Source organism: Streptopelia decaocto, assembly GCF_964273445.1.
Source record: "Streptopelia decaocto genome assembly, chromosome: 8".
In the NCBI taxonomy this organism is placed as follows: domain Eukaryota; kingdom Metazoa; phylum Chordata; class Aves; order Columbiformes; family Columbidae; genus Streptopelia; species Streptopelia decaocto.
This window is the reverse complement of record NC_138662.1, coordinates 5,911,386-5,936,786: the sequence shown is the minus strand read 5'-3', so window position 1 is coordinate 5,936,786 and position 25,401 is coordinate 5,911,386. Positions and strand designations below refer to the sequence as shown.

The 25,401-nt window shown below is 42.2% G+C and overlaps 1 protein-coding gene across 2 annotated transcripts in view; it reads left to right on the top strand.

Moving 5' to 3' along the window:
• SFMBT1 (Scm like with four mbt domains 1) overlaps positions 1-25,401 on the top strand; it is a 77,266-nt gene that overhangs the window by 21,470 nt on the left and 30,395 nt on the right. Inside the window, exons 2-3 of one of the 2 annotated variants that reach the window (XM_082060390.1) lie at positions 17,795-17,951; positions 24,267-24,361. In XM_082060390.1, the coding sequence (XP_081916516.1) occupies positions 17,924-17,951; positions 24,267-24,361 (123 nt within the window). In that variant the 5' untranslated portion in view covers positions 17,795-17,923. Of the gene's footprint in view, positions 1-17,686; positions 17,952-24,266; positions 24,362-25,401 lie in introns of those variants that run through there. The other variant, XM_082060391.1, reaches the window with a different exon arrangement.

The window sequence follows — 25,401 nt, the reverse complement described above, 5'->3', positions numbered from 1 at the left end:
CTGCTGTTGAGTAAAATAGCTTCAGTCTTCTCTAAAGTATACAAGTTCAGTGTTAGTGCAATAATAGATGCTTATTTTATTAACTGTTAGTCTGCCTGTCGGCTTTCTTGGCCAGCTAAAATGATGAAGTACCCCATGTGCCTGGCCTGCCATTAATTGATAAGGGATGCACACGGAGAGTGCTGCTGTAGCTTAATTGAGAAAATCTACATCTTCTGGTCACCCCCAGGAATGAATAGAGGGGTTCCTTCCTCAGGCTGTAGTATGGAATGCGTGCATGTAATGATGTGCAGCCTTGTTATTTATGCCAGTTGGGTTGGTGTCTAGAACATGCCCGAATGTTGGGTACAGTTGCATGTACTTTAAATACCAACATAGATAAGGTCATCTTGTGTTCGGCACTGAGTGGGAAACTGGTCAGAAGCAATTAATCAAGTACTAGTGAGCGCTGATAGACATAACCTGTCCTAATTATTATAACTCCTCCTAGTTATTATAGTTAACTCCACTTGTTTATTTTTATTGCTGTATGGATGCTTGTATTTCCAATGGATCTTTTCCTAATTTATGTAAGTTTTCTTTATTTTTATTTTTTAGCTTATCAAGGACAACTTGACTAATACATAAGTTAAATGGCATGATACAGTTTAGCTGATAAATGCCAATTCCTGCATGGCTATGCTTATTTCACATAATCTGGGCATAATAATTCTCAGATCAGAACCAGCTTCAAGGAGACTCCTTCCATAAACCTATGTCTCTCAGTTTCACAAGTTCTTGGATTAAAAAACTAAAAGTGCACTGTGGAATTTTATCCTTATAATAGCTTAAATATAATTTAACTAAAACAGCTCAGCTTTATGTGTATGACCGTACAGTGATTAAGTACTTAGAGTTTGTCAAATACCAATATTTAACATTTTAACAAGGCTGACTTTCCATGTGCTATTTGTGAATTGTTTTTTTGATTTTGAAGACTGTGGTGTGTAAATCTCCTGAAGTTATCTTTAGCAGCACTGCTGTTCTCCTCAGGCCACAACATATCCCCTGGATGCGTAGATGCAGGGCAGATTTGCAGCGGAACGCTCTGCCCATCTGCTCGAATGCTCAGGGACAACACCTGAAACTCTGCTCGGTGGCTGCAGAACCAGCTTATGTTTGTGCCTCCGCTGCACATCCCAGCTCAGCAAAACCAGGGTCACGGAGCTACGGGCTGTGCTGCTTCACGTGCTGGTCTTGCAAGTTAATTCCTGCTTGAGAAGTTTTGGGAGTTCGTGTTAATGCAGAACAAATGTTTTTTACTCCAAGCTCCTTGGTTTCCAGTCTGTGCTTAAATATTTCTTACAACTCCACCAGAACGGCATCTTTGCTCCGTTGTACTGTTCCAAGCAAAATGGGTGTCATTCCACAGCAGATCGCAGAATGTGCATATGCATTGTATGATAACCAGGATGATCACAGTATCACAGTATGTTTGGGATTGGAAGGGACCTCAAAGGATCATCTAGTCCAATCCCCCTGCTGGAGCAGGAACGCCCAGGTGAGGTCGCACAGGAACATGTCCAGGCGGGTTTTGAATGTCTCCAGAGAAGGAGACTCCACAACTTCCCTGGGCAGCCTGTTCCAGTGTCTGTCACCCTTACTGAGAAGAAGTTTCTTCTCAAATTTAAGTGGAACCTCTTGTGTTCCAGCTTGATCCCATTACCCCTTGTCCTATCATTGTTTGCCACTGAGAAGAGCCTGGCTCCATCCTCCTGGCACTCACCCTTTATATATTTATAAACATTAATAAGGTCCCCCCTTAGTCTCCTCTTCTCCAAACTAAAGAGACCCAGCTCCCTCAGCCTTTCTTCATAAGGGAGGTGCTCCACTCCCTTAATCATCTTCGTTGCCCTACGCTGGACCCTCTCCAGCAGTTCCCTGTCCTTCTGGAACTGAGGGGCCCAGAACTGGACACAATATTCCAGATGTGGTCTCACCAGGGCGGAGTAGAGGGGAAGGAGGACCTCTCTCGATCTACTAACCACCCCCCTTCTAATACACCCCAGGATGCCATTGGCCTTCCTGGCCACAAGGGCACAGTGCTGGCTCATGGTCATCCTGTTGTCCATCAGGACCCCCAGGTCCCTTTCCCCTACACTGCTCTCTAATATGTAATCTCCCAACCTATACTGGAACCTGGGGTTGATCCTGCCCAGATGCAGGACTCTACACTTGCCCTTGTTAAATTTCATTAGGTTATTCCCCGCCCAACTCTCCAGCCTGTCCAGGTCCCGCTGGATGGCAGCACAGCCCTCCGGCGTGTCAGCCACTCCTCCCAGCTTGGTGTCATCAGCAAATTTGCTGATAGTACACTCAATTCCCTCGTCCAAGTCGTTAATGAATATATTGAATAATATTGGCCCCAGCACTGACCCCTGAGGCACTCCACTAGATACTGGCCTCCAACTGGACTCCGCACCATTGACTACCACTCTCTGACTTCTCTCCCTAAGCCAGTTTGCAACCCACCTCACTACTCTATTGTCACACTAATGGGTTTATAAATAACTGCAGTTATGAAATCTCATTCATCTTTGCTGCTGGAGTTGAGTACTGTACCTGACTGGAAGGACGAAGGGGGTAGTAGTTGCTTATAAATCTTATAAACGGGGAGATTGAGCCTAGACTCAGTCTCCTGCTATGAGAGTTTGCTCCAGCAGAAAGTTTAGTGTGGAGCAGGGATGAACGAGTGGATGTGGAGCTGCCTTTCTGGGGTTAGTGCAGCCTTATTCTGGTTTAGTTATGCGTGAAACTATAGCCAAGTTGTAAAGGATGCTTACAAGTATTTTAAAAATAGGTAAGGGGTACAGTCTAGAAGCAAACATCTCTTTGAGATGCATTTCCTTGTTCCATGTTGAGGCTGGGCCCCGAGGAGCTGTGATTCTCAAGGAAAGCCTGACCTTTTCTTCCAGGTTTCTCCGTTTTCTGTAACATCAAAGGTTTTTGTAGCACATGTTGAGGCAAGAGCTTATTTGGACATTATTAACTGTTAGCGCTTTGATTTCTGCTCTGTTCGTTGGTACTTGTTTGTGGAGGCATGGTGCAGGTGGAAGGTTTTTTGTGATGCAGGCCCAGGAGCAGCATGATGTCCACCGTTTCTGCACTGAGTCCAGGTACAGAGGTGAACAAAGCGATTTTGAGTTTCCCTGTTTGTATTGGGGTATTTTGAATCAGAAGCGTGAGACAAGTCTGTGTTTTCACTTCACTTCACACACCAAAATCTAAACTCTATTTTATCTTCATCTGAAAGTGAGTGGTAGACTGAAATAAAATTTAGGAGGGGAAAAGGACAGCTCTGAAAAATTTACATTTATTCCAATTTTCTTCCTCATGCTGATCTCTAAGAGGCAAACTCCCTCTGCAGCTCCTTTCTGCTTTTCTCTGTCTTTTTCCAGTTCTGGCACCTGAGAGCTGGAAGGGTGAATCACAGTGAGCATGTCCCTGCCCTCTTGGGTTGCCCTAAGCCAGCATAAAGCCACAACGCATACAGCCAATTTTGGCCAAAATCAGCCAGTAGATTTTCTTTTTCTTCTCAGTAACTATATTTTATCACAGTAACTGATGTACAAATGAAGCGACTTATAATTAATATCAAGGAAATTTAACCCAGTTATTTAAATCATGTATTAATCTTGGTAGCAGCATGTGTGGAGTTTTGTACCATCATGCAGTGAAGACATTGTCGAAAGTTAAAGATAAAACAGTAAAAATCATTGAAAGCTGACAATTTAGAAGGCTGTGAGAAATCTTTACAGTATTGTAGTAGTGAATGCTGTGGAGTTCATGGATGCGGGAAATGAATGAGCTCTTTGGGGTGTTGGGCTCAGAGCCTTTTCTCTCATCACAGAGGTAGGTGCGATGGATTCCTTTGGCTGAAACAATGAAAAGCTTTGAGTCCCGAAAGAAACTGGGTGTGTGGACTTGGGATGGCCATTGTGTGGGAAGAGCAGGAGGATTTGTTTGCTCTCTGTTTTTACTAGGAGATTGACAGAATGAAATCTGTATATGCAACAATTTATTTTGGTTTGTTTTGTTTCTTTTTCCCTGTATTCTTTAGATCTAGAAAGTGCTCACTTTCACCCTGAAGTGCCAGTAAGTGGGACTTGTAGGGCAGGAATTTTAAGTGTAGGAGAGATTTGCTACAACAGTATGTTGTAGATCAGTAAAATAAATTACCAGATCTTTTGCCAGAGCATTTGATTTGCTTGGTCCCCAACTCCTTCATGGCAATCTCTGGACCAACTAGTTAATGTTTGTAAGAGAAAATTTTGTTTCTGAAACAACTGCTAATTTTCTAGGTGCTTATTCTTTCACCTTTTGTTTCCTGATCCTTAGGACAACATTGCAGTGATTGTTTTTACTGACACCCCTGTTTTCCCTCTCCCTCCTGTGGCTCCCCCTCTCCCCAGTTTTGGGTGATCCATGAGAAAAAGCCTAATACCTTTCCTTTCTTGAGGCTTTTCTTACCAAATTTAACCTTTTGAGGCACGAAAGTTCCTTAAGTACATACAATATAGTACTGCTGCGGTCAGGGAATTCACTGGTGCTAAAAATGGTCTTTTTCTTGTTGTCTGAGAAATATTGTGGCGTTCCCACTTTTGAATCCAAACAAAACTAAGGATGAAGCAGTGCTATTTCCAAAGCTGTAGTCAATCTCCATAATCAAAAATGTTGAAAAAGTAACTAGTACCAGCAAAAGAGTACATGCAGAAGACAAGGTTTAAAATCCCATGGTCTAGAAAGAAAGACTGCTCAGAACCTGCCTTGCTCAAGATCTCAGAGTAAGGTTTGAACAGGAAAAGCTCCTGATCTCCCTTACCTGTTGTGTCTGTAGCAAATGAAGTGCAAACGTATGGTTTTGATGTTCTGGCCTTCAGCACTGCAGTGCTCTGCCAGGCTGCAAGAGCACTGAGGTTTTTAACGAAGCGCTTTCTTAGTAATACCGAGTCCAAAGCTGCCGTGTGGGCGGGCTTTGGCCTTCCAGTTTGTGAATGCGTCTTTTTGACTTGCTTAGTACGAGCCCGTTCTTTGTGGGGTCCTCCACAAGTTGGTCTCCTGTTTCTCCTTTGGAAATCCTTGCTCCAGTGTAAAGGCTGCTTTGCTGTGCTCTCTGATCTCCCTTCCCTCCACAGCACTGTTTTTTCTCTCCTCCTCGTGTTGATAACTTTCATTTTAGAGAGCTACAAGTGATGGCAGGTGAGGAACCTGGATACAGTTCACTGCCACTGTAACCTTCCTGTGGCTCATCAGTGTCTTCACCTTTGCCTTCTTGCATTGAGCACTTAGACTTGGAAAAAATAACCTGTCCTGCTATGGCAAAGCTTCCTCTACCTTCAGTCCAAGAATTAAAATGAATATGACTTGGGGAATTGGTGGACATTTCTCAAAGTGCAAAATGTCATTTTTCTGTGGAAAATAAATAGCTTGCACAGGTAATCTAAAGCATAAAGCTATGAAATAAGTTCTGCAAAATTAAAATTCAGGTGGGGGTTATGCAGATTGCCTTATTTGAATATTTAAATCTTCTGTAGCTTTTTGATGACTACTTTATCATTGTTTTCCATATATATGCAATGATGCTCATTTACAGCCTTCCCCAATCAGTTATAGAGCAAATACCACTGCTATAAATAAAATGTCATTTGCAGGAGACAGAGTTTTGTAAGTTAAATGAGGAAGAAATGTTCCCTTTGAAGAAATGTTAGCCGTGATCAGTTGGTCAGGATTTTCTCCATAGGATTATTAAAAGAACTGGTTGAAATGTACATTTTTCCATTCTACTTCTTCACTGATATTAGCCAAGGAGTAATTTTTTTTTTTTTTTTTTTTTAGTGTTTCAAAGAGATAGTCTAACAGCAAAAAAAGGTCTCTGAATGTTGTTGATGTTGCAGCCCGGCCAATGTAGTGGTTGGCTCTCAGGAGGGAGCAGTTGCTGCTGTCACCGTCCTTGGCTGCAGTCGCAGCCTCCTCCCTGCCGGGGCTGCTGCCTTCATCCTGCACTCAACTGGTTCTTGTCCAACGCACAACTAATCACACTCTTGTTTTTTCTTCTTCTTTTTGTTTTCTTGGTCAGATCATACTTTGGCTTTTGCTTCTGCACTGTCTGCTAAATAATTCAGATATTTCTGTCTCGTTATTCAGTATCACTGGCTTTGCTGTTAGCATTTGAGTACTGTCAGTAAATGCATATTTGTCACCACTGGGGAAAATACACTTGTTTTTGCTGTTACAGTCTGAAGCCCCGGTGGTATCTGACAGGTACACCACGTTAGCAGCTCATACGACCACACGTCAGACCACTGAGCTGCTTCTGGTCCTGGTTCCATCACAGACTTTCCTGCACCTGCAGGGAAATCACAGAACCTCGTCTGCAGTTTTATCATTTTTCATGGGAGTGATGGATCCTGCACTGGGCTGGTGAATCTTGTTGAATCAGTTTTAAAGTAACTTAGATTAGATTAGTTTGAGGTGATTATACTCAAGACGTCCTACCTCTACAGGGAGTGTGACATTTCATCAGCAGCACTATCTTTGGAAGATACGGAGCAGCTCAGGTCAGAATGCATTTCATGGTAACAGCGCTATTGTTGTTTAAGAGTGCACAGGAAACCTATAAAACAGGTTGGGGATCAAAGTCAGGATCTGACTACCAAACTCACACTGCAGAGATCTTTTTTGAACAGTTGGTGGAAGTTAGAATGTAGAATAACCTGCCATCAACACTCTTTTTGTTAAGGAATCTTTAAAATATGCATTGTAGGAAACTGAATTCTGCCTCATCTAGGATTTCTGACTTGAGGTGGCAATTTTTACTCAAATAGTTGAGACAGAAAGTCGATATATTTAATAAAAATGGAATTAGAAGTTCTTATATTCAATTTTGGATACTTGACCAAAGGGATATAGCCTTTGAGATGCATTTCCTGTTGGCTCCCATGCATGGTAGTATCGTGGATTTTTGCTTGGCTTCCCCTCTGTTTTAAGATGGTAATTCACTTCATGTTTTTCCTTTTAAATTAGGGAATGCCTGTGAGTAGGAAATCACTATATTCCTGTGAAGATCTAATATTTGGATGGGCATACAGGTTGCATGCTTTGAATTGATGCTTGAGCTGATCTGCCAGAGGGAAGGAGAAGAGAACATGTCTTTATGGAAGTAGTAAAACCTGCTGCTACTTCATTTTCTGTTCTGCTGGTGTTTCTGTACTGTGCTAGCAGTGCGCTTTGTGAAGAGCACGTCAGTCACAGGTTGCAGGAGGTGTGAGGAGGAGGAAGGGGATCTCCTCGCTGCTCCCCGGCCCCAAGCTGCCGTAGTGCAGGGCATGGAGAGCTGAGCCATCAACAGGGGGAGATGGTACCTGGGTATTCTGCTGCCACAGACATCTGCTGCATCCTGAGGTGGTCACCCTTTTCCTCCTTGTGTAGTGCCGTGATGACATCAGTGGTGCTGTATGCGAGGCAGCGTGTGCTTTGCGGGGCCTTGGGCAGGAGCAGCAGCGGCTGGAGGAGCAGCAGAGCTTGGTCCCCGCATGCGTGGGCTCCCACGAGCAGGGGGAGAGGGTGTGCGGAGTGGGGCTGTTGCAGATGTGGTGACGGTACTGGCACTTGCCCTCACAGTGCTCTTTGGGGACATTCCAGAACTTCATGGTAATGACATGGTGCCTTTCACAGTAGTGAAGCACTGAGATTAAGCCTGAGGCATAGAAGTCCTGAAGTGATGCTGAACTCTGAAACATGGGTTTGTGAAGCAAATGACACAACAGGCCTGGAGTCCTGACTTCTGAAAGTTTGCAGTCTCCTTTACTCTCAGGTTTCATCTGAAATGAAAATCTGCTTATCAGCATTTCAGAAAGCAAGGCCTGAGTGCTGATGGTCTTGATGATGAGGTTTGTAAAGTGTGTTGAGTGTTGGGTGTGGTTGTCACTTTGAAAAATCCTCCTTCTGTTTATCACATCCCAAAGGTATTGGCTCCAGCACTGGAATTCACTTGGTAGGCTGAGGCTTTACTGCTGGGTCTTTGCCAAGGAAGATGATGCTCACTTGCACTTGCAAAGACAACTTCTGCAGCCACAGGCTTTCCCTGGTTTATTTCCCTGTTGTGTGACCTGCACTGGCTACCCAGGAGTAAGTCAATTTCTTCCTGAGGACAATTAAGAGTTCCTAGTCTGTTTTGATCCAGCTGGATGTGTTGAGACAAGTGCTTTTGATAAAACTGTGTCCTGTTTGCTTCTGCATCTTTTATTTGCAATAATGGTTTGGTTGGTTTGTTTGTTTTTTGATGCTTCTGCTTGTTTTCTGTCTGTGCATATAGATTGTATGTTCAAGGATCATGAGTGTGCATAAAACCAGATTTTGTTGTTAAGTTTTTTGATTGAAATTATTTTAAATTTAAATAATTCAAGTTTAATTATACAGTACCAAACCTACAAACTTTGAAAGCAGTGATTGTCCATCTCAATTTTTACTCTAGCCTGCCATTGACAGTTTGACTGATTTGTTTGCTCAGGGAAGAAAACCTGACACTCCATGTCTGTGAAATGTATGAGTGAGATGCCACTCCCTTTGTTGTCCTCTAATATCAGTCCAAATATTTTAAAAATAGGAACCTAAAGTTAGACCAGCAAGTCTATTTTAAACCCAAATCTCGGAGACTGGCTATAATTTCACAAGTGATGTGCACCAGAGAGCACCAATTGAGTGGGAGATGTGTTAGAATTCTTGCTTGCTCTAGGAAAATGGGATCCACATAACTAGATGTTGATGCGTTGATAAATAGGTTTAGCTTCTAACCTTTAAACTTCTATAGTGGTGGAGTGGAAAATGTTCCTGGGCATAAATGTCCTTGGTGGTAAGCTGGGCTTTATTGTGGATCTCGGCTGTCTGGAGGGGGTGTGAGCCCTTGCTGGCTGATGGGGGCTGTTTGTCCTGTGGTTGTGTTGGCGTTTGAGGGAGAGTTGCCCTGTGTCTAGCTTGTGGTTTAGGAGCTTTTCTGAGAGATGCATGTAATATATTGACTTTTTCTGTATCATGTACTGTTTCAATGACATAACAAAGGAAGGAAACAAGTAGGAGTATGCTTTTACATATTAAAAGCATTTTATATGATTGACCTTTTTTTTAAATGTCGTATTTGCAAAGTACCTTCCTTCTCCTCCACTTCTTCTCCTTTAATTGTTGTATTGTCTGCAGTGGTGACATCCATTAGGTGGTTCTCTGGAACAGGAGTTCAATTTCAAAAAAGGATTTGGAAGATAGTGCAGGGGGTTTTTCCCTTTACATGCCTTGAGTGCTGAGCCAAGTTGAGTGTCCTGCTCAGGTTTTATTCAAAGACTTTCCTATAACGTATGCACAGAATGAGGCAGCAAAGAGGACTTGTTTGAATAAATCGAGCCTCTTAGCAGTATTACGGAGGTATTTATTGTAACTTCGTTAAGACTGCATTGACCTTCGTACTTTGTCTGCGGGACTGACATCCCTCATGCATTGAAATTAGTTTCCAAATCTGGTGTTCTAACAGATGAATTTTTGCAGATTACTCCAGTAATTTTAATGTTTCACGCACTTACAGATGAATTTTTATCTTCATTAATTGCCTAAAATATATGTGCACTGAATGTACTTTTTGGCTTAAAACACCTTTCTCTCACATAGTGGATAGCTGAGAATTGTATCCTTAATTATGTTTATCTGTTGGTGCTTCGTCTTCTACCACTTAGCAATGGAAGTGCTCTTCCTTGAGACCATGGAAAGGGCGCGATTCTCTTTTTTTGTTTCGGAGCTAATAGTTGTTAAGTGCTTATGTGGTCCACTTTGTCCCCTATAGCTTTCCCCAGGTTGCTCTCGAGGGTTCTGTGCTGCAGATCTCAAACTTTGGCGCTGGTTCAGAGTTGTCTCTTGAACAGTGAGCGAGTTCTGTGCAGTTTTGTTTCAGCCAGAGGAATGAGACTGGTGGTGACTGACAAAAAGTTTAGTTATTTCACTTAAAAAGTCTAAACCAGGCTACTGCACCCATTTATGCAGTGTGGTTACTGTGGGGAAGCTGAGAAACCAGCTATTTCGTAGTGCTGTTTGTGGTGGTGTACATTTCAACTTAAAGGCTACTCAAACCAAGTTTAAAGGGTCCCTTAATCTGATGGCTGGTACATTGCTGCTGGCAGTTTAACTGTTGCATATCACTTTCTGTTGGGCAGCCATCCGTGTCACATCATTATGTCGTGTGGGATTCAATATTTCAATGCCCCAGGGATTCAGAAGTAGAGATCGGAGTAATTTTCTTTCCATGTGAGTGCTCTATTTTATCTCATGAATTATACTACATGTTAGTGATGGAATATTTACTCGTCCACGCTGCCTGTCTTTATGCAGAGGATAAGAAGTTGACACGCTGTTGTCTGGGGCTTGGGAGCAAAAGAAACTTCACATTTTTCCTTCATCTTATCCAACTTGTAACTGTAGGCAATTGTATTCTTGCTATAGGATACATAATAAAAAGTTGCCCATGAAAACAGAGCAGCCTGTTCAGTCTGGTTTCTTTGTTTCTTTATGTATCTGATAAACCCCAATATTCTTGTAGTCTGTATGCTGTAGAATGTAAATGGAGAAAGCAGAATAATGCTGGAGATTTTGCATTTAAAAATCAAAAGGAAACCTGAATGCCTTGGCAAAAACTCCACTATCTTAAATGTTGAAGAATCAAAATAAGCAATTCTTAATAGCTTCTATTTGCCACCAGTTATAAATACAAAGGGACATTTTGGGACAGCCTGTTGTGTGTTGTTCCCCTGTCAAGTGAATGCTCTGGCTGTCTGGTGGCATCTGAATTAGCTGGGAACAGAGCTGTGACTTTTACATTCTCACCTGGATTTAACTCATAGTTTAATGGAAATTGCTTTACCAGCTGGATAGTGCAGCACAGGTTGTAAAGACAGATCTCATGATTTATTGACCTAGACCTGAGTGTTATGACATCTATTAACCAGGCTTTTCCGTTCTAGGTGCGTTACGTGTATAGTCAGGAGGGAACTCAAATCCTGGAAGGAACTGGACTTCAGGCAGGGGATGGGATGGGATGGGATGGGATGGGATGGGATGGGATGGGATGGGATGGGATGGGATGGGATGGGATGGGATGGGATGGGATGGGATGGGAAAACTGGCATAAATTGGCATAAACTAAATGAAAGAAGGTAAATGCCACTTATAATATCAGCAGAATTGTGTTAAATGGATTGTTTGTTGGTTTTTCTGTGTTGTACAAGTAGCTCTCACAAAAGGTTGAATTAAAGGTATGAACATTGGTCCCATGTTGTTACAAAACATATTCTCCTTTTCTCTGGTAAATATTTTTTATGCTAATAAAAATGCATATTCATGGACAACATTTCCACATTTTTGAGGCAGAAAGGATTGCCAAGCTGTAACCTTTCAATCTTCTGTGAGGTTTTTGTTTATTTGCCCGTGTAATTGCAGCAACTTGCAGTATTTAACGTGCAGTGCGGGGCTCTGCCCCGAGTTCTCTGGCGGGGCGATGGGTGTCTGCTCGGGCTGGGTGGGATCCTGCGCCTCTGCTGTGGTGCAGGCTGGGCTGCTGCTCCCTCACTGCGTTATTTGGATACCTGTCTGAGTCCTGAAGGTGTCTGTGCATGAAGAAGTGATGATTTTCAAAGGCTGTAAATAACTTGGGGGTTTGCTGGTTCGGTGAGAACAGAGCAGTGTGTGCCGATGTTCTGCCTGCTTTGTTTGTGGGCACTGGGCAAACACCTGGAAGATGGTGTAAATGGAGGCTTTTAAAATTTTTTTCTTATAAGCTCTTGGAATAAAACCAAACATGTTTATGATTGCAACGGGCTGCAGCGGCGCAGGCTGTCGAGCCTCCCCTGCAGAGGTGCTTGCGGTCCTGCGGTTCATCTGGAAGGTGTGAAGCGTGTGGAGCCACACAACTTGCTGTACGTCTGGGTTACTATTGAGGGTTACGTTCCAGATTCTCCACAACAAATCATTTGACCCCTTTCTATTTTCTGATAATTTCTTTGAAAATGTAAGAACATAATGTGTGTTCTTTAAATGCAGTTGTCTTGGGTCTCAGTGTCGCTCTTTCAGTGGGAAAGAAGAGCACCTTGGAGTTCTAAAATAAATGTAAAGGAGCTGGCAGGGATACAGAAGGGTAGAACTGCTATGAGTACTGGTCAGAGAGCAGAGATTGCAGTGCAGGTGTGGTAGAGAAATATAAGTTTTAATAATTAATCTAACTCTGGTGATAGTAGTTCCTATTTGCATATATATACATATATAATCTTGATGTTCGGTGGGTTTTGTTCTCAGAGGCCATACAGAAGCTGTTCAGATAAGAACACTTGAACATTCTCTTGACGGGCAAAAAGATGAAAGGGATTGCAGGAATCCTGAGCCTTGTCTCCAGGAAAGCTTCCTTTGCGAGGAGCCAGAGCCAAGTGCTAAGATGAACACAGCTTTTGTTCTTGCAAGGACAAAGCCCAAATAAATTGACAAGAGTAGAGAGAGATTAGAGAGGCTGAAAATTCAGAAATTTTTCTGCTTTTGATGAAATAACAGTTTCTCAGGAAGGATAGATGGGTGTTGGTTAATAGTGTGGTCCTTGGACAGAACGTAACTGCATAATGCAGAGTCTGCAGCCAAAGATGCTGAAGGAAGGTTGGTCACCAGGACAGGGCACCTACGACCTGTTACAAAAGAACAAAATTACACAACTTGTCTGTAAGAGATGGGGTAGAGAGGTGATGGTGGAAGGTGCTGAACTCGGACTAGATTTGGTTACAGTTGGTCTAGCAACTGCAAAAAAATGTGGAAACATAGCTGCCCCCCTTATTTATTTTTTAAATAAAGGAAGGTTTTGCTTTTGTTTTGGAGTACTAAATATGCTATCAAGATGGCCCAAAGAAAACATTGGTGATTATACCTACAATAAAGGGCGATTCAATGGTCTGTATATCTTTGATAAATCCTTAGAGAAGCAAGCAAATAAGCTTCTCTTTACAGACCCGCTGTTCCATACGCGTGTGTAAAAGTAATGCTTTTCAGAACTGCAAGTCAGCCAAAGGTTTCTGCTCTGCGCATTGAACGGGGTCATTCCTTTGGCAGCTGTGACTTCAATGAAATCAGTAGTATTTTTATTACTTTGTTATAGAAGCCTCAAACTTTATTTTACCTATCTGTTGTCTGCTTTCTGGGTTTACAGGGCTGTCTTGGGAAGATTTGGAGCAGACTAGCAGTGCCAAGCACAGGGCTCTGTGGCAGGTCCTTCCTGCAGAGCCCACTGAAATTGCTTTTTGCTTGTCACAGAACAGCAGTTAAAATGACTTGAAAAATCGGAATTCCAGCATAAATTAGAGATTGTAAGAAGTCTTCCACTTTGTCTTTTGTTTGTGGAGGGTCAGATATTAGGAAGACATATGTTTGTTATTAATACTTACTTTGTTTATACAACTGAAAATTAGAAAATCTTTAAGTGTTATCCAGGCTTCCAACTGTTAGTGCCTAAATAAGAGAAGACAAAATTACGAGAAAGGTCTTATACCATATTGTTGCTTTAAAAGGCTCAGTGAACTAGGGGCTTCATGAAGTGCAGGACTGTGGAGAACATTTCTTGGAGAAGTGGGACCTCTGCTGAGGGTTCCAGCAGGAACGATGGGTTGTAGGAACAACGGGTTGTTTCCTGTTTGTATGTGCACTGGGAAGGGGTGTTTGCTGCTACTGGCACTCGGCTGTACCTGTTTTGTACTTCACATTGTTCTTTCTGAATGGTTTTCAGACAGAAGCTTGTAGTAGAGGGGAGCTTTTGTCCTCAATAGCTTTTCTTTCTGAAATGCCAATAAGAATCTCCACTGCAAACACTGGACCTCATTAGAAGATGTGCTGAGCCCAGCACTGTTCATGCCATATCTGGGAGTCCTACAACAAAGAATTTGTTAAAAAAAGTCTTGAGATGAAGTGCACGTGCCATCTTCCCTCATAGGGAACAGGTAATCAGTATTTCCTTGGAGTGAAAAAGCAAAGGTATATGCGTGAATGGGCATAGGACCAGGAGGACTTATCCCCCGTCTCCTCCTTCCTCCAGGAGATGGTCCAAGAGTAACAAAAAGGCCCTTTGCCTTTCCGAGTTGGTGTTGGCAGTAGATTGATCTGTGTTCAGTGGCAGAGTTGCAGGTTTCAGGTGCTGAAGAAGCTCCACCCTGCTCTGCAACCCCCTGCAACAGGTTTGCTGCCTGTGCAGAGTGAGGCTCCGTATTGTAGACACAGGGTTTTAAAACAGATTTTACTTGGATGCCTTTGGATGAAGGAATTTGCTGAAAGCTGATCCTTTCTGTAGCTTCTTCCCCAGTCTGTAGGGGTGTCTCACGTCCCCATTGTCTCATGCGCCTTTGTTTTAAAATAATATTAAGCCTCAGACACCAGCTGATTTACTTTAATTCAACATCCAGCTTATGTTTGATTTCTTTTCATATTCAAGTGAGCCATCTGGCTTTAATGAACTGTAACTGTTTTTAATGCTACCTCCAGTTGCTAACATCTGAATATTTCATGTGCTGATAGGAGGCTTGAAATGCAGAAGTGCGACTGAAGAGTCCAAAGTATTTTCAAATCAGTCCTGTTCCAGCAGCACTTGTGCTCCCCTCCCCTCGAGATTTATCAAAAGATAATCTTTGGGGTGCCAGACTGTAAGCACCAGCCATGGCGGGTGCTAATTACAAGTACTCTCAATTTTGTGTACATAAAACACCGGAGCCGCTTATGAAATCCTGAATAACTACCCAACTTGACTTGGGCAGAATATCAATCAACTTCAAGAGGAGCTGCCAGTACTTGGCATTTTTTAAATAAACAGCCTCTTTGGTGCTTGGTTTGGGTTTTTTTTTGGGGGGGAAAAGGGGTGTCTAATATATTTCCGTGTTGCAAAAAAAAAGATGAAGTTAGTTTTGAATTACCTAGTTTAGCTGTGGACATTGAGAGCTGGATCTCGTAAATTGAAAATATCTTAATTGTAATTAAATTCTGAGGGTACTTTGCCAGGGCTACACCATTAGAAAGCAGCAGCATATCCTCGGATTTGTTGGACTACAAGCCTCACTTGGCCTTTTTCACAGGGTTGCCTTTATTTTGGCTTAGCAGAGTGACAGCTGATAAACTTAGAGTAGGACGTTACCAATAAATATTTTGATGAATGATTGAAAAGTGTTTCATTGGTTAGTTCTTCACTGTGTGCGAAGCATCATGCAGGTTGCCAGTGACATCACCTGCCAGCATTACCCTGTAAAGGACGGAATAAATGGAAGGTTAGACTGTCTTTTGGCAAGAGGACAGTCTTCCCAAGGGTCATGTTAGTGTATCCTGCACCACCTTGTCCTGAGAGCCTGGAAGAACGTAAGGAACCAGGGGAGATTGATGGAGATTGGTACCTGTGCTTAATTTCTCAGTAACTTTCTGAGAGAGACAGAGCTCAGTTGGGAGTTCACTTGTGACCTTGTGGGTGTATGCTGAGCACGGTCTTTTTGAGCTTGAGACAAGTAGGTGAGAAGCAATATAGCAGAAATTGGCAGCTGAGTTCCCTTCCAGCTGCGTTCCTGAAGCTATAATGAATAAAACTGTATTAATATCTTCTATACAGTAGATTTTTGTGGCATCGAGCTACCATTCAGTAAGAGTTCTAATGATACCTCTTGCTACTCTTAAAAATTTTTTGCACGTGAAATGAAAATTTTTAAAGTTGGCTGTACTTTTTATTGTACTTGAGAACTTCCCACACTGCTGAGCACTGTTGGTGGACATTCCTTTAATTCTGTTCAAATTTATTGTTTTATTTGTGTGTGAATGAAGCTACCAGTGCTGTGCACAGGAGATTTCAGGCAGAGTTTTCAGTGCTTTGCGCTGCAGTTCCCTAAAATTCATTCCGAGGGCTGTAGCTCAGTTACAGGACAACTCTGCCTTCTCACTTTCAGTTGCGGTGTCGCTCCAGTTTGGTTTGACTTGTGTGACAGTGCCAGCTAGCGAGCCTGGTGCTCCACAGACGTGCCCAGGACATTTGCAGCCTGCTACCTGGCATTTTACAATTAATTCTGTGGAAATCCTCCACAAAACAGAATCGTGGTGCTTTGGGAAGGTTTGGGGGTTTCCCCCCCGCCTTTTTTTTTTTTTCCTTTCCAAATTCTCTGTGTCTAAAGAGTGGAGGAAGGTCTTGATTAACTTGCTTTGCATGGCGGCCAGGGGGGGCCTGAAGATAAGGGCTATCAGTGGTGACACTGACACTGTGGGAAGGGATGGGCAGGCTGGCACAACAGCTGCTCTCCCACCCAAACTTCCCTCCAATAGAACCACTTCTTCAAAATGCTTCAATTTTTAACAAATAGACAGATTTTCAAAGGAAAAAAAGCATTTAGTTCCATCCAGTCCAGTTACACCATCAGAAGTGAAGCCATGGTTGCACCTTTCAAAGCAGTATTGTCTTGGGAAATCTCTCATTTGTGCGACTCATTTTGAAGGAAGATTTGCTGTGTTTCCATCTTTCAGGCAACTTGCATTTCTTACAAATTCGTCCAGGCTGCAGTAGGGCAAACAAAACCAAAAAAAACAACACCCAAACAAACAAAAACACAACAAAAAACCCCACACTTAAAATAGGTTTAAAATAGGTTTTAAAAAAGGGCCCTCCTGCAAAACCTTTTTTAAGGATTATTGGGGAGTCTCCATAGACATTCTAGGGATACAAAACTCAAAAAAACCCCAAACCCCCAGACTTCTCAAGTGTGTAGGTCTTCCCTTTTCAAAAGCATAGTTATTCACAATGTGTTTAGGTGGGAAGTGCAGCCTTTGTTTTTTAAACTGTGATTTTTAGTCCTGTACATTACTTCTGGTATCTTGCTTAAAAAGAAAAAACAGGTGCTTCCTAGGCATTCTGCAAGAATGCAAAGGTTATTTGAAGATTATGGGCTTTTACAAGATTTTTCATGCAAATAATCTTGGTTTTGGGGCCCCTTCACACCCCATCTCATTGATTTATATAAACTTTTCAGTCAAAGTGTGATATTAATAAATAAACATGTAACCTAGGCTTTTATTTACTATACAACTTTACTTTAGTAGAGAATTTCGTAAGGGAAAAATACTTGTAGTATGTTGCCAATGCAGTGAACTAATGGGCTTGCTTGAGACCTGTCCTTCCTTGCTTCCTACCATTAATAATGAAATAGTGATTTAGTTGCTCATAGGAATAGGTTTGAAAGTTGTGGCTTCTCATCACAAAATGTTTAGGAGTGTATTTCTGCTCCCTTCTTTTTTTTCCTTTTTTTTTAACCTGGTGTGTTGGATTTGTTGTGTTTTTATTCTTGGTTTGGTTGGTTGGTGGTTTGTTTTGTGTGGGGTTTTATTTCCATTCATTGGTTTGGTTTTGTTCTTTTTTAACCTGGTAGTCTTGCTCCATGACTTGGTTAGTTCCCTAGTTCTTTAGCCTTGTGAGGGGTTGAAGAACCTTTTGAGCGGGGTGGCTTTGTTTTGGGGCTGAAGAGGTGTTGAAAGTCACCTTTATAATTGGCTGATTTAGGAAATATTTTTTTCCTAGTATAAGAGGCGCGGAATAGCTAAACATACATAAACACAGTGAGATGCCCTTGTTTGCTTCAAGGTTTCCTGCTTATTGGTGGTGTAATGTTTTTAATGTATCTTAAAAGTAGTTAAAATCCAGTGAATATTTTCTTATGAGTTGTTCCTTTCGGGATTTTTTCAGGATTGCTTCTTGAATGTCCTGGCTGCCACTGGGACTGAAGGTGGGAGGCAACTCATGACCACCAAAGCGTGACCTCCTCGGATTCCCCTGCTTCTGGCTGCTGGAAATAACCCCTGGGCTGCTGTGGAGATGAATGGAGAACAGCAATGTGATGCAGGTAACGGTCCGGCTGAGCTCCCTGGCTAACGAGTCTCAAAAAACTTGACAAGCGAGATGGAACAGGCCCAAGCACAGTGAATAGTGCGTGTCTCTGATGCTGTGTACTGTACACAGCGAGAAACTTAAATTTCAGTGACTCTGACTATGGGACTTCAGTTTGTTATTGGTGTATTTCTAAATCAAGGTGCATCATTGGCTTGAAGGGGAACAAAATCTCACCCACTTTAGTAATTGCGTTTTTAAGAAGCTGTGTCTTTCCTCTGCGTGGTATCACTGTGAGATGGGCTTCTGATAAGCTTAATGGCTGTAACACTACTATTTTAAGGCTTTTGTCTGTCAGAGTAGTTAATATTATCTTGTTCTGTCCTCGTGTTCATCTTGTTCTTAATATTTCGACAAGGTTGTGCTGCTGGTTTAAAAAGTCAGGTAGCTGAAGCTGCTTGCTGCCATTGTAATCTGTCCTGTTTTTCTGCTGTGCCTTGGTGTGCCTGCTTTGATGGGTTTGGGATATCAACTCCTAATCAGCTGCAGAATTGGTATATTGTGATAAATTAGCTCAGGTTTTGGTTCACTGTGAAAGACCAGGCTGAGGAGAGCGTCGGTCTGGGGTGGCTGGGGGTACTAACAGCCTTCTGAAACAGGTCTGGACTGTACACTCCTATGGGGGTAGAGCCCACTCATTTGTCTGATTTGTTCCTTTTCCTTGAGGAGATCCCTACCTATGGTGTTGTATAGATAATATAAAATAAATTTTAATTTGTAGCTACCAGTGTTAACAACTGGATTAGGATTTTATCTGAGTATTCGTTCTCTTTGGTACTTGTCCAACAAGCAGCTCTTCTCGTAGTGCAATTCGCTATTGGTAGTTTTTATGCCTTTACTTTATGGAAATCTAATTGCTGTCAGTGTTACTGAAGAAATGTTAAACATAATTTTGATCGACGGTGCTTTTAGAAGAATGCTATCATCTGTTTTATGATGCGGAAGTATGCTTTTTGATTATTAATTATAGCCAATCACTCAAGTTGCTGTCAACATTATATCCTCAAATAAGGAAGAAAAGGCAATATGCACAAATACACAGAATGTATCCAGGCACATGCAAATACTCTGTCCTGTGCTAGTGGAAACTTCTAACTTCTGTCATGTAAGTGTGAGAAACAGAAAAGGCTTTGTGCAGCTGAGAAGAATGGTAAGGAGATGGATACATGGTCAGCAATGGGCTGTTCACAGTCTGATAGCACATCCCTCTGTACTAAGACCTTCACTGACATTTTTCCATCTTCCTCTAAAAGTATCTGAGTTCATACAGTCCTCCCTATGTGCTTTTGAAATAGCTGGTGGGGTTTGATAATTGGCTTGAAATTACTCAACAGCGATTTTCCTGAGCATCCTTTTTGTGCCTGGTTTGAGTACAGGTGGCTGTGAAGAGCGAACATTAACTGAAGAGAGCTCTGCTTGCTGAGTTCAAAGACGATTTCCAGCAAATGCTACCCATGTAAGCACAAGCACATTGGTTTTGCTGGGCCCTCTAATATAGTTTCCTGAAGTGCTTTGAGTTAGACCAGTCCCAGCCACTACTGGAACGTTCCCTTCATAGTCTTTGACTGGTGTCATTTTTTCCATTGGATGACAATTAGCAGTTTCTGGAGATTCCTCTCTGTCTTTTTGGTTTTTACATACAGGCTCTGCCTGCAAGAACCCGGGCAGTGGCCGGGGTTGTTGGTTGTGATGCTCCTTGTGCGCTACGAGGGGAAAAGACAACTTTTATTCTTGTCACAGGCTTTCTCAGCTGCTGAAATTCCAACCTGTCTTTATTTATTCATGGCTTTGCAGCTGGTATAGATGGAAAAGATTAACTGTTATGAAAAGCAGATTGAAATATATCTACATTTCAGGGTGAGAAACCTTTAGATTAGCCTTAATTGAAGGTCTTGCAGACTTCAGTGTGATGTACTTAAATGTCCAATATGACAGTTTTCAACTAAATCACATTAAAGATGCATGAAAATTTTTTGCAGTGAGAATTTAACTGGAATCCAAAGATCAAAACAGTCTGCTGTAGACTGTTTCCATTGCAGGTATTTATAAGGGCTAACATCCTTAATATTCTGCTACCTTTATGTGTCCAAATATTATGTATTTATGTATCAAAGAGCAGCAGGACATAATTAATGATAAAATTCAGAAGGGAAGAGTTAGTGTTCACAGTAATGTTAGTAGAAACAGCGACAAATGGGAAGCAATATACATATCTAGGAAACTTCTAATATTCTTACAGACAGTTTTCTCACCTCCAGAGTGAATAAGCGTTCTCCACAGAACTTCTGTAGGACACTTTGCAGATTTTACTTGAGAAAATGTTAGCTTGATTTGAAAGCTTTACTGCCAAAAACTAGTTACATGGCAAGGCCACAGAGACGACAATCGCATCTGTTTTCTTTACCCACCTTTACCAAAGTTGCGCATTGCCACTGAGCTAATGTGTGGCTCAGTCATCCTGTCTAATATAGAATAATATTTCTCGGTGTAGGAGAAAGCTGTATTCATTTCGGACTTGTGACAATTAAGGGTATGGGGAGAAAGAGAGAACATATGTGTATGTACACCCATGCAGCATTGCATTTATAAATTGTGCTTTAGGATTAAATGGATTAAACATGGTTTTGATTGTTGTTATCTGTCATATTAATTTGCAAGTTTTCTCACAGTAGTGAGAATTTGTGGTGTAAATATCTGAGGTTTAATTGGGCAGTTTGAACGCAGACTGATCAGAACAGTTGTTATAAAACAGACATATGGGCCCTCAGGAATGGAACTTCATTAAGCTCGTCCTGTGTGTGTCCCGGGATGTGCAAACGTGCAGGATGGTGCTGTGCAGTGGGGCAGACTAGATCAAGGGCTTGATCTGAGAGGGCCCTGCTCTGCCGCATCTGTCCTGCCGATAAAAGCGATTGGATTCTGACTCAAAGATTTCCAGCTGGTGTGAGCCTTACCGGAGAGCCGGTCCTTCGCCATGCCCTTGGAGCGTTTCTGCATTCAGATACTGAAAAGCAGATACTTGATTTCTGAGATTTTTCATGGTTTAGGTAGTTGTACCGCATGCCACAATTAAAAAACTAGTTTACTGCTCTCACTGTGAAACCTCATACAGCATTTTTGCTTGGAGCTTTGTTCGATGAGCACTCGGTGTTGGGTAAGCTCAGCCACTGGAATGCCGAGGCAGGGCCGCCCCTGGGAAGCGGCGGGTTTGGTAAATGCGGCAGCCCGGCTGTGCAGCCTCCTGAAGGAGGGAAGCGCCTCAGCCCCAGCTCTGCTGCTCAGGGGTTGCAGTGCCGCGCTGATCACCAGCTCTCCTTTAATTGTAAAACCTTAGTGAAGTGTAAACGCAGACTGAGTTGAACTCTTATGAATGAATGGAGCAGTAAAAGTTTCAGGTGCTTTAAGTTCAAGAAGAAAAATATCCCTCTGACTCAATGAAACTCTCCAAAATAAAGCAGGAAGAGTACTCAGTTTGCGAAGAGTGTTGGACAGGAATTTGCAATTTTTCAGATTTTTTTTTTCCCCCTGTAAAATGAGTTGCAAGAGAGCTCCTGGGTGTGCTGGTGAGACGTGGGCACTGTGCAGTACAAAGCAATCCAAGCCCTTCTCACCACAGCGCAGACCTGGAAGGAAACAGCTTTTTTAGATGTGAAAACATCCAGGCTACAGAGACCAGGGATTAGTGGAGTGACAAAGGATTTGTGGTAACTCCGGTCCAGTTGGGAGCTGGTTTCAACTGTAGTGGAGGCAAAGAGGTGGCTGAAGCAGCCTGCAAACTGGCCTTCCAAGAGCTCCTTGTAGCAATTAAGTGGCAACATAAGTTACTAATTGACCCTTTCAGTGTGTTAAGTGACCTGTGCCTCATTTAAGGAGCTTAACTGCCCCTTAGACAGTTATCTGATGATAACAGGTTATTGAAGACTTGGTGCTGCAGCATTTGGTAAAGAGCAGTGCTGGAAAGCCTCAGGGTCCCTGTAGGATTCCCAGATCGAGCTACTTGGCTTTCAAATTGTTAAAAAGCACAGAGCAGTCACGTTGCTTCATGTTTCTCCTCAAACGGGAACACATTAGACCCTGCAAGCCGTGCTCTTTACATACCAAATGCTCAGGAGTGGGAGGGAGTGGCTGTGGGTGCTGCTGAGCAGGTGCTGGGGGAAGGTGGGCTGGGCTGGGCTCTCTGGGCCCGAGGACAGTCAGACTGAGTCCACTCTGGGTTTCAACTGGCCATGGATGTTGTGTTCGAGCTGATGGTTCTTCCCACTTCGGTTCTGCAGCTGTGAACTTAAGCATTTTTATAGTTATATTAAAGTAAAATGCTGTTTTAATGAGTTAAGAAATCTTAATCTGTTTTAAAACCTTTTTGCAATGAAATTTTATTTTTATTAGAATGACTTGCAGCCAGAACTTTGATCAGCTCCACACTAGTTTGCAAACAGCTCTGCTTTGTGCCTTAACCTCTTTACTCCCTCTTTTTTTTTTTAAGAAACGTACCTACTTCTGTCCTTCTCCACATCTATTTCTTCAGTAAATTAAAAATTATCCCCTGAAAGTGATGGTGGTATTCAAGCTCTGAATTTTTTGAGCTCTGAGGCTTATGAAAGGCCAGTATAACCACTTGTGGTTTGAAAATAGCAAAATGCAATTGGGTTTGGGAGAGAGAAGAGCTGCCTTTAAAACAGATACTGTTATCAGCAAACAAAAGCTAACTGAATATGCATTTCTAAATTTGGGGAAATGATAATTAATGCCCAGAATTACAATGAAAAGTCAAAGATAAACTTAACAGTCAGTTTGAAGAGAAAATGAACCTACTTTACGCTCAAAACTTGTAGTTTTTTTAGACAATTTAAAGTAGCTCACACTTCTGGGCAAATATTTGCCCCTCTCTGTCTGAGGACCAAGAGCTGCTGTGAAGGACACTCAGCAGGTTGTCAGCTTGTCCACGGCTCTGATAAAGGTGTGTAATAGTATTTCATTCATTTATTTGGGCACGTAATGTTTCCTACTCAAGCTACTCCTTGAAAGAACAGTTACCACCTGCCCTGAGACAGGGTGAGTGTATAGGAAATGTTGGTGTCCTGTAACCTCTGCTGTGCTCTCCTTGTGCTTTGATACACAGAGATTTCTCTGTTTTCAAATCTAAACGAGGTATCAGGTTTCCTGGTACTCAGAGATGAAAATCTCTTGTGGTCATTCATAAAGACAACTATGGTGTAGATCACAGAATCGGTCCAAAAGTGAAGATGAAAAGCTTTACTTGTACGTCACATCACTGTTAGCCCTTCCCCTGCTGAACCTGAAGCTGTAGTTTTTGTGCTGAGGTTAAAATTGCTGCTTACACAAGGTGGGACCCTCCTTGGACATCCCAGCTCTGCCTGTAGGAAAACAATAAGGTGGGTGCGCGCTGGGTGAAGAGGGGACCTGAAACCCAGCTGGGTTGGTGGTGGCAGCAGAACAGGTTACGTATTGGAGAAAACTGGAGTAGGAGGGGAGCAGGCAAGTGAGCCAAGAACTGATGGGGAGACTGGGACAGGATTGCCCATAATAATAGAAAATCTGACTGATTTACAGTGTGGCTCACTGCAGCTGATTGCTTCCCTAACAGCCTGAGTGAGTTTTGAACTTTGGCTTGAGTGGTTTTTAGCACGTTTTTGCTTTAAATGCATCCAGAAATGAGGTTTTCATGGTCTAAAGAAGCTGTTACACCTTACGAGCTGGTTTTTTAAGTGACTAATTTGAGCATATTCTTTTAATTTGAGTTGTTTTTCTTATAACTACCTTGAATTATTCTCTGTGCTTTTGGTATTTTATAACATCTAATTAAATACTATCAAACTTAGAAAAGAGGGGAATCATATTTCATTTTTAAAAAATCTTTCCAAACCTCTTACTATCAGTATTGCTGTTTGTTGGATGGTTTTTAATTTAATACACTGACAGTCCCAGGCACCCAGAATTTGAAGTCTCTTATATTTGTAGATATGAATACAGAGCTCTTGTGCCTATGTTCTACTCTCAGAAATTGTAAACAATTAGTGCTTGAATGAAATCCTCAGGATCTCACTGTTTTTCAGACCAAATCCAACTTAAAGTGCCCTTCGCATACAAAGAAAGGCTGAGTAGTGTCTCTGTGTTTAAATGCATAACTGAAGGTCAGTGCACACTTGTGTAGTCAGTAATTTGGAACTGAAGTGGGGTTTGCTGTAGTTTTTAGTACCATAAAACTTAAACAACAGGTTGCTAAATAGAAGGCATTTGATTTTTCTTCCAGATGCTGGTTCCAGTGTGGAAGAAATGGAATTCAATTGGGATGAGTATCTAGAAGACACAGGAGCAACTGCAGCCCCCCATGGATCTTTTAAACATGTAAGGGACTGTTCTCTTACCATCTCCTACGTTATTTTTTCACACACTGAATGTTTAGGTTTTCTTTGAATGAGTTGATGCTCTCAAATCTGGAAGACTGACTAGAATCATGTTTCTTAGAGTAATGAGAAATGAGGAATTTCACCTCTTAATTATTGTTTCTTGTCTTCTTCTCTGTACGTAGCACTGCGCAATCCTATCTCCATGTGCTGAAAGTTAAGGGGCTCCTAGTCTGTTCTGCACCAGGACGTAAGCTTGATTTTTCTGATAAAGCCCGGACTGGCCAGTCTGTTGTTTTTTTTTCTTCTGGTGATTGCTACTGGACAACTGCTGTGGAGGGAGCTGGCTTTAGAGACTTGGTGGCATACTTCTTGAACTGCAAAGTTCAAATGTGCTCTCAAAGTTTTAATGGTGGCTCTCAGGGAGGTCGTGGAGAAAATAGCTCTTTGAAACACTTGACTGTAGTAGTTAGAAAACTGATTAGGATAATTGTCAAGCACAGGCTTAATGGATATGACGAAGTCTTGGTAAGCCCTTGTCTTTGCTCTTGGATATATTTAATCAAATGTTCATTGGTAAAAACCTGGAGTGCACGGTCCTGTTGGGTGAGATCTAAATGTGAAATCTGGCATTTTGCACTGGGTCATCAGTGAAGGTGAGCTGTGTGGAGCTGGTTTCCAGACCTCCTGGATCTCTTCCAACAATTGAAACACCTTCCAGGCTGCCAGCCTGTATCCTAATCCAATTCTTTACTAAAGTTAGTGTTTAATAGTCTTTCAAAGACCCACTCTGGAGGGTAGTGACTTGTGTGTGGCACACTGCTTGGAAAGCACTGCATGGTGCTTGGGCTTTCAGGTCCAGTGTCACCCCGTTGAGTATAGGAGACTTAAATCAGCAGGAAAACAAACTGATGACTGTTCACAGAAGGATGTGCAGAGCATTTTGAGTCCAAAGGTAAACCGCAGGAGTGCAAAACATTACAGAATTTTTAAAATAGGTAGTAAAGATGCACAGTAATTGTAGACTTTGCAGAGGCTCTT